The sequence below is a fragment of the Topomyia yanbarensis genome, chromosome 2, assembly GCF_030247195.1.
Source record: "Topomyia yanbarensis strain Yona2022 chromosome 2, ASM3024719v1, whole genome shotgun sequence".
NCBI lineage: Eukaryota > Metazoa > Arthropoda > Insecta > Diptera > Culicidae > Topomyia > Topomyia yanbarensis.
The window spans coordinates 417,867,596-417,879,807 of record NC_080671.1 but is presented as its reverse complement, the minus strand read 5'-3'; the positions used below and the strand labels follow the sequence as shown (position 1 = coordinate 417,879,807).

The following is a 12,212-nucleotide window of genomic DNA, read 5'->3' as shown; positions in this document are numbered from 1 at the left end:
GATTTTGTGTCGAAACCAAAAGAGATAATTGAATGGAGTCAAAGAAAGAACTGTAGAACTTGCTGAGATGCATTATTTCCATGATAATAACGGTGATGTTTATTATTTACTATTTTAAGAAAATTAACGAAAATGCTAATAATAGAACTAACTTTAAACTAATTTACTTTTAAAAGAATACTAAATTCACTTAACTGAAAGGTATTACTACATTTTTCACTGTAAAATTTTCCTGGCTTTTGAATAAAAAGAAAAACAGTACAATAAGTGCCATAATTTTTCAATTAGAGCTGGTACTAGTGAAAATGAGATAAAAATATCAAAGTTGAATAACCCAAAATCATGAAAATAAGAAAAGGTAAGTGTATCATGTCAAAGAACGAATTAAGCAGCTCATCAAGACTAACAATCTGAATTATTAAAATGATGAGGTTAACTATAAGGATTTTCAAGAAATGAGCGAAAAATCGTTCAAAATTGTTTAATTTTCAATAAATTACTTTGAAAAGGCTACTTAAACTCATTAGCTGAAACATGTAAGGGCATCACTCAATGCGAAATTTTCTCACCTTTCGAATGGAACTAAAATATTTAAAATACAAGGTATACTTTTAAAGTTAGAGGTATTTTAAGACAAATAAGTTTTTACACAAAAAGTTCAATAACTCTGTAACGGTTGAGATTTGATGGTATGTGTAGAACAATTTTTTTCTCCAAATATGGCAGTCTATCACCCCCCGAAAGATTCTTAACCATGAACCAAACACCCTGTAGATATAGTGATTAATGAAGATATGGTTATAGAAAATTTTAGTCAACCGGAAGCTGATCTTGACCTTTAAAATGACGTCACTCATCGATTTTCGTCATTTCCTTGTCAAGCCCGTTCCAAAAAAAAGCTATATAGTTGGGGTTCCGAACGTAATATTTCTCTATTTACTCGTTAAGCTTGACTCAAAATTTGCAATGTTAAGGTTACCGATACTATTGCTCAACCAAAAGTTGTCTTCCTGGATTTCAAAATGGCGCCAGGCATCCATTTCCAACATTATCAGTTCCAGATTTAGTCTGCCCCCGATTTAGTCAGCCTTTTAACTCGATTTTGTCAACCTCGCAATGTTCGATAAGCTCTAGCAAACGAACCAATTTTGTAATCCGGTTTAGGTAAATTATTTGAGAATATTGCTCAACCGGAAGTCGCCATCTTGGATTTCAAAAAGGTTCCAATTCACCGATTTCATAATTTATTTGTCAAACCCGTTTCGAAGTTAATATTGTTAGGGTTATTACTCAACCTACGAATTTTAATAAGAATGTGGAGCAAACATTTTTTACGAACAAAATCCCAAAATAACGAACTCTTTTCTACGAATTAATTCAATTAACGGACCCTCGGTTCGATTTGTATATGGAAGTTCCACAGTACTCTAAAACTAAAATTGGTTAATTTCTTTGAGTTTTTTTGAAATTTGAGTTTAATTTTTTGAATTGTTTTAAAATTTTCAGGATTTTTTGGAAATTTTTCTACAAGTTCGCTGAAGTTTTCAGAATTTTGTTTGGAACTTTGTGATTTTGGAATCTTATAGATTTAACCAAAAATTTATTGTTTTTTTTTATTCTTTTAGAATGTTTAGAAATTTTTAAAAGATCTATAACTATTAAAATTATATGACAGAAAATTCGAGACGCAGCCGTTTCAATCAATTTTCAGAGCACTAAGCACCGCAACTCGATGACGCTCTGAAATTTTCCGAAATTTCCTGATTTTTTTTTGAAATTTTACGGTTTTTCTTCATTTTTTCTGTTTTTCCCAATGTTTCTGATACTTTAGGAATTTTTAGAAATTTTTTTCAAATTTCTTCCCAGGAATACCAACCCATTGTTGGTACCGTAATACCGGTACTGAATTAAAGCCAGTACCGGTATTTTCGGTACCATACAATTTTTGTTTTGAAAATATATTGACTCTACAGTGGAACCCATTTGCAAATATCGATCTGCAAGATGGCTTTTAATTATATTTAATTATCTTCTGGATAAATCGTTCAGCTTACGACTTTGTGGGGAAATGAGGGAGAACCATCGTCATAATATTTCTAGAAGATAAACATTACTAACTCCAGTTGTACTGAAAGATATGTTTAAATTCCTGCACTATTTGGTCGAAATAAAATTTCAACTATCTTCTACTAAATTTCAAAGTATTTACATAAGAAATATAATAATTTGATTTGATTTTTTTTATTAGCGCGTAGTAAGACTGTAGCCTAAGCCACAACTGTATTTTTTGCGTTTAGATCTTTACCTATAAAAGAACGAACAGCGATTTAGTAGCTAACAATTTTGGAGTTGGTGAACTGCTTCGAATGGAGCGATTTGTTATTGATGATTATCAGAAATGTTAGCAAAACTTTATAATTTACAGGAAATTGGTATGAATAAAAGTCGAAACCAATTTACAGCAAAGTGATAATGCCGAAAAAGAAGAGAAAATGCGACTAACGTACACGAATTTATATTCTCGCTTCGGTTTACTGTTGGTAAAAGAGCTTCTTACATTTACCATCTGTTGAAGTCGACGAAAGTCACAGTTATTGAATTGAAAGTGGCCTAGATCTCGTAATAAAAGGTGCCTGCCGCATTCGAAAAAATACCTTCTGCTGCAATGAGACATCAGTTTGGGCATTTAATTTCACTTTGCAGCGTTTCTCGAATCTTTTTAAAAAATATTCGAGGACCGGTACTTTACCAGTGCTAGGGGCTTCAGTACCGCAGTACCGGTTCTCACCCAAACGGGTCGGTACTACGAACCCTAACACCCAGTTGGTGCTAGTTACTGACGAGATGAATTCGAAACACAAAAATCAAACTTAATTGAATAATTTTTTTATTCATTGTTCATTTTCACTCATTCGGTCTACCTATGCTAGACTAAGCTAAGTAAAGTTTCCAAAGACCTATTTTAATTTCAGCTCGATTTTTTTCTCAATTCACTCCATCCAACTGATGTTTTCTTCAATCTAATTTATGCACTAACATGCAGCTTAAATTTTTCACCTTGCTGGGTTGAAAAAACCGAAAAATTATCATTCCGTATCCTAATGCTTCCTAATTGTGCTACATTCAACACTCTCACTAATCGTTTCAATCGCAAGCAACCTGTGCTCCGCTAGTGGCACTCGTTTTCAAAACTTTTTCGTCCAACATCAGCAGCAAGAGTTGTATCTATATGTATAGGTATGTAAAAGAGCACCCGCTTGACCGGAACCGGACGTTGTCGGAAGGAAATTGCTCACATAGCACTTCCAGTGTTCACATTCGAACAAAGTAAGCCATCATGGAAGCACACGCCCCGGGTTAAACACGATACAAAGGAGCTCGTCTCACGAAAAAGGATTGTGAGTGGATTTCTTACTATATATTTACATGTGGATAAAAATTTGTGGGTAACCTGCTGCGATTCCTTTTTTGGAAGCTTGAAAGATAGATAGTTTGGCGTGTCGATCAAGATAAATGAAAAAGGAAAAGGATGGATTTTGCAAACAGATTAATTCATTATAGGAACTCACTACGCCAAACGGTTGTTGGTTTAAAACACGAAACGAGACGATATAAATATTTCATAACTGTTTCGAAAAATAAATGCTTTTTACAGAAGCACCCAAGGCGCCACAGATTCATGAATATTCATCGCTTCGTAAATTTCTAAAATGAAAAGGATTATGGAAATCGACGCGGTTTCAACGTCAGCAAATAGGTCAACTAAGGAGATGCCAGAATGTACTCTATACAATCATTTCCCATCCAAAGAAAAAGTTCAAAATTCAATTACGAAAATATAAACTTTGCTGTTTTGAGTTGTCCTTGCACTGTTAAAAGTCATCCGAATGAAATGTACACAACACACCCTCCCAACACAGCACAGACAGACCTACCTCCAATCCGTTTTGCTGGGCGCTGCAGTTGCTGATGTTCAGGGAACCGCTGATAAAATCGTTCTGCACATCCACGATGAGGAAAGCACTGATTGGCCGCACGATCTGGAAAAAAAACAAGGCGCACATGAACTGAAGCGAAAATACTAGTAGGATACCAGTACCGGTAGAGGATGAGAGTTTGAATAGAATACAGTGAACAATTGGGGAAAGGGATACTGTAAACTAGGTTATAAACTTATCGTACACTTTCGCGAAGATGAACACAAATCGATACCAACCTAAGCTGGGGATAAATTAGGAATGTAAGGCAGTTGGATATTTCAGAGACGGCTGAAGTTGGTACATTTTAAGACAATCTAGCGTTTGGCTGAGTTTCCTTCATTCTTTAAAAATTTTTAGAACCGCTAGTTTTTAATTAGCCAACATAAAATTTCGTGTTTATAATTCATAGTTTAATGGCAAGTTTTATAAACACCGCTTACAATAAAAGTGAATTTATGTTCAACGTCGTCGGTATGCACTGGCTAATTGGCACTCTCAATTTTTTTCCTTTTCCGTGCAATTATTATAACCAAATCGTGTGGTACCAAAACCAACCGCGACTTTAACCAAGCAACTGATTCCAGTTTATCGGTTCAACCATCAACCGCTGTTGACAGTTAATTTGAAATATTGCGAGTAAAACGAACAAAAGTACCAACAAAAAAAGTTACAACTTCCACCATACATAAACCAACCGGGTATATGTTCTTCAGCTCACCGGAAGCACACATACTCCATCATGTACTGTTTCTTCTAGCCATTTTATTTTCCGATAACGACGTATTCGATTTCCTGATTCGCCGGTGGAGAAGCGACAAGTCCCGTCTTCAGAACCGACTGAAATTCATTTAATTTATTTTTATCACCAGAACTTGGCGTTTTTGTTACTTAGTACCATGGCAAGTGCCGCTGACGGGGCAGTGGCAGTCGAAGTGGGTGGCTCTGGTGGGCTCTAGTGGGTGTTCGGTAACGAAACCAACCCAACGAAACGATAAAAAGCAAGCACTTTTCTAATTTTGTTTATTTTTACTATCACAGCAATGTGAGACTTTTCTTTTTTTCCATTCACCGGTGTTTGATTGCGATACGAGAGATCGTTTTTATTTGATTTCGTTCTGATTCAGTGCTGTAAGGGCGGTGTGATATCCGTTTCCGATTTACCGCGCTGCAATGACGAATTGCGTGATTATTTCCATTTCAGTACGTATATGAGTATGATATGCGGAAAGAAACAGATTTGAATTTGTATTCAATATCTATGGTAGTACTCCGGCATCCTTTCGATTGGTACGCCCATCATCTTCGATTGCACAAAGCATATGCCAAACATATCATATTTTAAAGCCTTGTAAAAGTAAATCTGGGCACATCTCTAACCCTGGAAAAAATTGAATTTTCGCGGGTTCACAATAACTCGAATTCGAAGTTTTTATTAGCTTGCCAATATCGTCTGAACCTGTCTTTGCTAGATCGGGTCAAAAATTAATCTTGGTCTCAGTAAGCTTCCATCCACCGAGAACAACGATCATAAAAAGTAGACAAAGTAAACGGGGTAAAATATACAGTTGATAAATGGCGTTGAACTGTAAAAATCCACAACAAAGTCTCGTTATGTTCTTTCCGACAGCAGAGGAATTCCATGAAGATCTGTGCGAAAAGCTTAAAAATCGTGACCGACCATCCTCGATTGCAATGAAACTTTACACGTTTATCCGACAAGGAAAACTAAACATTTCCCATTTCCGTTTCTGCAACATTTTGATGCAAGATCAATTTTTTAAAAGTACGAAGTTTTTCCATGTAGCGTTTTCCGAAAAAGTTGTTCGATTACTGTAGTTACATGGAATGAATACATCTGCACGAAAAAAATATGCACTGAAAAACATGTTGCGTTTCCAAAAACAAAAAATTGTGTTAAACATTTAAATTACAAAAAAAAAATAACATTTTCTTAAAATTAATGGTCAAATAAAATATAAAGATAAAAGAAACATTCTAAATGTGATTGAATGATAGAGAACCTATCATAAATTTTTTTTCGAGCATTAACTTTATACTTGTTTTGCCTTTCTCATATAGAAAGGTTATGCAATCGGTCGGAATTTCGACTTTTTAACCGAGGCACAGTAGACCTCTCCACATTTTGAAAAAGTTTTAAAATATACATGGGTCAGCTCAAATTTTGGTTCTAGGTGTGAATTTAAGAACTTTTGCCAAAAATGGCTTCATTTGGACATGATTTATAGGTGTCTCCAATCAAAAATCGTGTTTTTGCTATGTTTCCATGGGAAGATCGCTCACACTCTGATTTAATAGGCCCTATATGCCCACATATTATCAAAGGTTGTTCCTTAGACATATCTTAACATGTTTTAACAGGTGAACATAGCTCTAATCGCAATAGAAAATTTGTTAACTGGATTTTTATATAGAAAAGAATACAAAAACCAAGAAAAAATTCTACTAATTTTCCTTGATTTTGATATACTTTTCTATATGAAAATCCAGTTAACAAATTTTCTATTGCGATTAGAGCTATGTTCATCTGTTAAAACATGTTAAGATATGTCTAAGGAACCACCTTTGATGATTTGTGGGCATGTAGGGCCTATTAAATCAGAGTGTAAGTGATCTTCCTATGAAAACATAGCAAAAACACGATTTTTGATTGGAGACACCTCTAAATCATGTCCAAATGAAGCCATTTTTGGCGAAAGTTCTTAAATTCAAACCTAGAACAAAAATTTGAGCTGACCCATGTATATTTCAAAACTTTTTCAAAATGTGGAGAGGTCTAAGGCACAGTGTTTCCAAATAGGCAAAAACGTGATCGAAATTGTTTTGATCACGAAAAAACGATTTTAGAGCTATAGTGTCTCCAGAAAAGTTTATCTATAAAATATTCCCCATCTTATTAAAGTATTAGTTTAGTGATTAATCTCCCTCAAGCTGAGAAGCAAACTTTTATTTGGTCATTTATGAAAATAATAAAAAACTGTATTCAGCAAAGTTGTAGCGAATGTAATAAGAAACAACTTTGCTGAAGGTACTATGTATCTATCTTTGGATTTTAATACACATTTATGGAGTTTTCTATGACATACCCCTGAAAATCTCTTTTTTCAACACAACTTTTCTGGGTGATTTTTTAGAATTTAAAAATGTTCTAAGATTTTGTTTGGCATAAGAAAATACACATTTTTTGTTATATGTTTATTTTTATCTCTTATATCTGGTAAGTTATCGAATTTTTAGTGCCAAAAAAGGAACATTTTGGTATGAAATAACACTTCAATCCGCAAATTTCCGCAGACAAAGCCATATTCATTCGAATCTATAAAGCAAACGCTATCGAATCCAGGGATAACCATTTGTCGCATGGTGTCTCTTGCATGCAAAACCACATATTCAAAAATCGACTATAAAACCCTTTTATAAGGCCGGTCAAAAATTACTTGACACATTTAAGGGTAAAAAGAAGAAGTATGAAGCATGTTGTCAAATGGTGGAGAGGTAGGAGGTGGGGAGGGGTTAATATAGCTTACGAAGTTTTTTGCTGTTGGAAACAAGTATGAAACAACACATAGAACGCTAAGCGTTGGTGGCAACGACGAGCTTTTTCATGGTATGATTCCCATCGTCGGTACATAAAATCGTTACTCATGGGACCAAAGTGATTTCGTCTTTCCCAATTCCTTTTGATCAATTGTCAGAAGAAACCCCGCAATCCATGAACGAAGCCTCATGAAATTACAGAGAGGATCATACTCAAAAGTCCTCCAGGGTAGAAACCAACACAGATCTAGTACGCTGATCGTTGGAGAATCTAATTCCCTAATTTCATAGATCAGAGAATTTCTGCCGAAGAACAATATTCCGTCATCGGAGGATGCGAAAAAACTTTTGGTCGGGCCAGGTGACAACACAATCACTGAAAGCGACACAAGTGGAGAGAAAGATATTTTATTATAATTTCAATCCAAATTAAAAGATTTTAGAATTGAAAACATAGTATTGGTATTTCCAATATTTAATTCCATTTTGTAGTTGGTAAGCTATGTTAACCCCTCCCCACATCCTACCTCTCCACCTTGTAACAACATGCTTCATACATCCTCCTTTTACCCTTAACTGTGTCATGTAATTTTTAAAGGCCTTAGAAAAGGGTTTTATAGTCGTTTTTTGAATATATGTTTTTGCATGCAAGAGAAAGTCTGCAAAAACATATATGGTCAAGGCTTCTGTCTGTCACGTTACATTTTTACGCATATTTCATTAGATAAGTCAGCAAAAACGATAAAACCAGATTCTATCCCAACAGCACATTATTAAGGTCACTTATCCGCACATTTTTTCTACAGAAAGTTATCTTCTATCATGAGCGGTTTTCGTGTTATTGTCATTTTAATACGTCTGTCACGTTACACAATTTTCGCATTGAGTTTGGAGGTTGCCCAACTAAATTGAAAAAGTCTGTTCCGTTGGCCCCCAAATTCGCGTGAACACAGTTTTAGGTTGAAGCTTGGAAAACAAAGAAGAGTTTGAAATATAGTTTTCCTGAAGAAAAACTTTGTTTTCGATTTTATGGAGTATTCTCAATGATCTGTCACGTTACAACCAGAATCTGTCACGTTACAGTTCCATATTTTTATTGAAGCAAGCATATCGAGATAGTCGGGCACAAATCACCCTTGGTCTGGGAATTGAGTATTAACGAGAAATTTCATGTTTTTTTGAAAAACATATTGGTTTTGATGAACAAACGTGAATAACTTATGAAAAGGTCGTAATTTCACGAAGTAATATATTATGTCGAAAAAAATCTAAAATAACTTAAAAACATCTGCATTTTAAAGCAGAATTTTTCATGAGAATTCTGAATTAAAAAACCATTTTGAAATACATTCTATAAATAAATTATTTAAAGTAAAAAGATTAAATTAAAATAAAAAAATAAAATTAAAAAATTAAAGGAATTTTTGAAATATGTTAAAACTTTTTATTGTTATTTTCTCCACAATGCAATTATGTTTTAAACATTTTTTATTTGCAATTAAATTTTAAACGTGTTATGTTTTTGCGTTTGGTATCTGTGAGTTATTTATTAAAAGGGCGCATTTTCACTACTAGATATTTTTGTTGAAGAAAAAAATCAAAATATTTCGGAAAATTTTTCTTAAGAGCATTTTGCTTCGAAAATATATTTAGTATTAGTATTGTAAGAGAAAATTATATTTATGACTGGCAAATACTAAGAAATTTTGAAGTATACTTGAAGTTAAAAATGCTTCCTTACTAATAACTTCCTAATAAGGTAATTACAGTTTCTTCAATTTTTAGATTTTCCTTAACAAAAAAATCATTGTTTTTTTTGTATTTGTATTTAATAACATTTTTTTGTTTTCTTATTGAAAAGTTTCACCAGAAAATATTCACACAGATGAATTGATTCCCTAAAACTCGCTATCAAAGAGCTTTGCTACACCAATGGCGATTTTCGAACAATATATTTTGAAAGCAGTGCATTCAAGATCTCCTACGCCCTTTTTAAATATCACCCTTGAATAAAAATTCTTTGTTTAATAATGCAAAATACTTAGTCTTCCATAAAGATGAAACGTAAAAGGTTTCATCAGAATCGAAGATGGTCACCATTTTTGACGTAATTGAATCAAATTTACATCTGTCACGTTACAAAAGATCAACTGTGTTTTCACAAAAATGAATAAAGCTTTAAACTTTTAACAATACAATTTCAAAAAGTAGACTCAAAATAGTAAGAAAAAATATAGGTTAGACATTGTATGATGCTTTTGGTGTTGTCCACAAAACTTTTTCGAATTTTTGATCTGTCACGTTACAAGTTATATGGTTTCCATTACTTCACAATTGAAAATAAGCATTTATCCATATTCATCTCAATTTTTCAAGCAATATCATCAAATTTAAATTAGACTACGATGGAAAAATGTGGTTCCAGGCAAAAAGTTGAAAATATGGATTTTGTGTACATTTTTATCTCCTTACGGTCTTTTAGTCATTTTTAGGTCATGCAAGTAGCATCAACTAAGTTTTATAAATGACAGAATGGAATTTTTTCTGGGCTCACCATTCATATTTTTTAATATTAGAGGTTATATACATACGGAAAACAAACAGTTTGACGCAAAATTTGACAAAAAAAAATTTCGCCTGTGGTTGCCATTTTCGGAGCCTTGACCATATTCCCTGGATTCGATAGCGTTTGCTTTATAGATTCGAATGAATATGACTTTGATTGCGGAAATTTGCGGATTGAAGTGTTATTTCATACCAAAATGTTGCTTTTTTGGCACTAAAAATTTCGTTGACTCACCAGATATAAGAGATAGAAATAAACTTATATAACAAAAATTGTGTATTTTCTTATGCCAAACAAAATCTTAGAACTTTTTGAAATTTAAAAAATCACTCAGAAAAGTTATGTTGTAAAAAGTGATTTTCAGGGGTATATCAAAGAAAACTCCACCAATATGTATTAAAATCAAAAGATAGATACATAGTATCTTCAGCAAAGTTGTTTCTTATTATATTCCTTACAACTTTGCCGAATACAGTTTTATATTATTTTCGTAAATGCCCAAACAAAAATTTGCTTCTCAGTTTTAGGGGGATTAATCACCAAACTAATACTTTAATAAGATGGGGAATATTTTATAGACAAACTTTGCTGAAGACACTATAGCTCTAAAATCGTTTTTTTTGTGGTCAAAACAATTTCGATCACGTTTTTGCCTATTTGGAAACACTGTGCGAGGCCCGCAAGGTCGAATCTCTTATACCATTCGACTCAGTTCGTCGAGATCGGAAAATGTCTGTATGTGTGTGCGTGCGTGTATCTATGTATGTACGTATGTATGTATGTGTCAAACAATCTCACCGATTTTTCTCAGAGATGGCTGGACCGATACGCACAAACTTAGTCTCAAATGAAAGGTACAACCTTCCCATAGATCGATGATTTTTTTTGTTGATCCCACTTTTAGTTCCGGAGTTACAGGTTGAAGGGTACGATTACACAACAAATTCCCATATAAACTGGTACCACCATGATGTTCAAATAATTCTATACATGTTAAAATTACTACTAAACATTACTTAGATTTGCAAGTCTAGATCATTAATGACCCATCGAAATTTATATGACCACATTGGCCATCTATGACGGTTTCCCGGTTTCCCCCGGGGAACTTACCAAGTCCCAAGTGAACGTCATATCCATTTTTCATCGAATTATTTTCCGATTTCTACAAACTAGATCTCAAATGAAAGGTACAGCGTTCCCATTGGCTGCTATTGAATTTCTAATTGGTCCGACTTCCGGTTCCGGAATTACAGGGTGATGAATACGAATACGTAACAAATTCCGATTTCAACGTATACAACTATGAATGAATAAAGGTGAAATTTGTTTTCCAAAAGGTGAAAAATTTTCTAAAATGCTACCACAACTGCTTTGATTTGTAGTTCTAGGTCACTAACAGTCATTCAAAGTCTCTGTGACCACATTAGCCACCATCCGACGGTTCCGGAAGTCCCGGCGGATGTATCCAAAATCAGAATGACAGTTACATCGATTTTCCAGTGATGACTAGACCGATTTGACTAAGCTTAATCTCAAATGAATGGTGTTGCGTCCCCAAAAACTGCTACTCAATTTTATCTCGATCCGACTTTCGGTTGCGGAGTTACGGGTTGTGGAGTGTGGTTACAGAGAAAACTCCTATCCAAACCGATACCGTCATAAATGCAAAAGGGATTTTTTTTGCTAAAATAGGAGCCAAACATCTTGCATTCGCAGTTCTAGACTCCTGATGGCCGATCGACATCTTGTTGGCCAATAGGGTTACCACCTCTGGCAAGGCTTTGACCCGGAGATTTTTAATGACCTGGTAGTAGACTTCAAGGAACATATGAGTATTCAATAGAATCAAACAGAAATGTGAATCAAAGTGATTGCTCGACATTTATCGTTTTATCATCCAATGAGATAAAAGTGATAAGTATGCCCTCATTCATTCCTTCTGAAATTAGTCGGGATATCAATTCAGAGCTTGTTGATTGGATTATTACTAAAATAAACTCACATTTGCAAAGTATAATGCGCAGTAACAGTTGAAACAGATTTGTAGGTTTAGTTTGGTATAGAATTTCACTTCCTCGGCTAATCGTAAAGAATACAAAAGCACCATC

The 12,212-nt window shown here is 34.1% G+C and overlaps 1 protein-coding gene across 3 annotated transcripts in view; it reads right to left on the bottom strand.

Moving 5' to 3' along the window:
• Positions 1-12,212, bottom strand: part of LOC131685200 (nicotinamidase) — a 181,188-nt gene that overhangs the window by 31,357 nt on the left and 137,619 nt on the right. For all 3 annotated transcript variants that reach the window (XM_058968750.1, XM_058968749.1, XM_058968751.1), the window contains exon 4: positions 3,936-4,040. In XM_058968750.1, the coding sequence (XP_058824733.1) occupies positions 3,936-4,040 (105 nt within the window). The remainder of the gene's footprint in view (positions 1-3,935; positions 4,041-12,212) is intronic.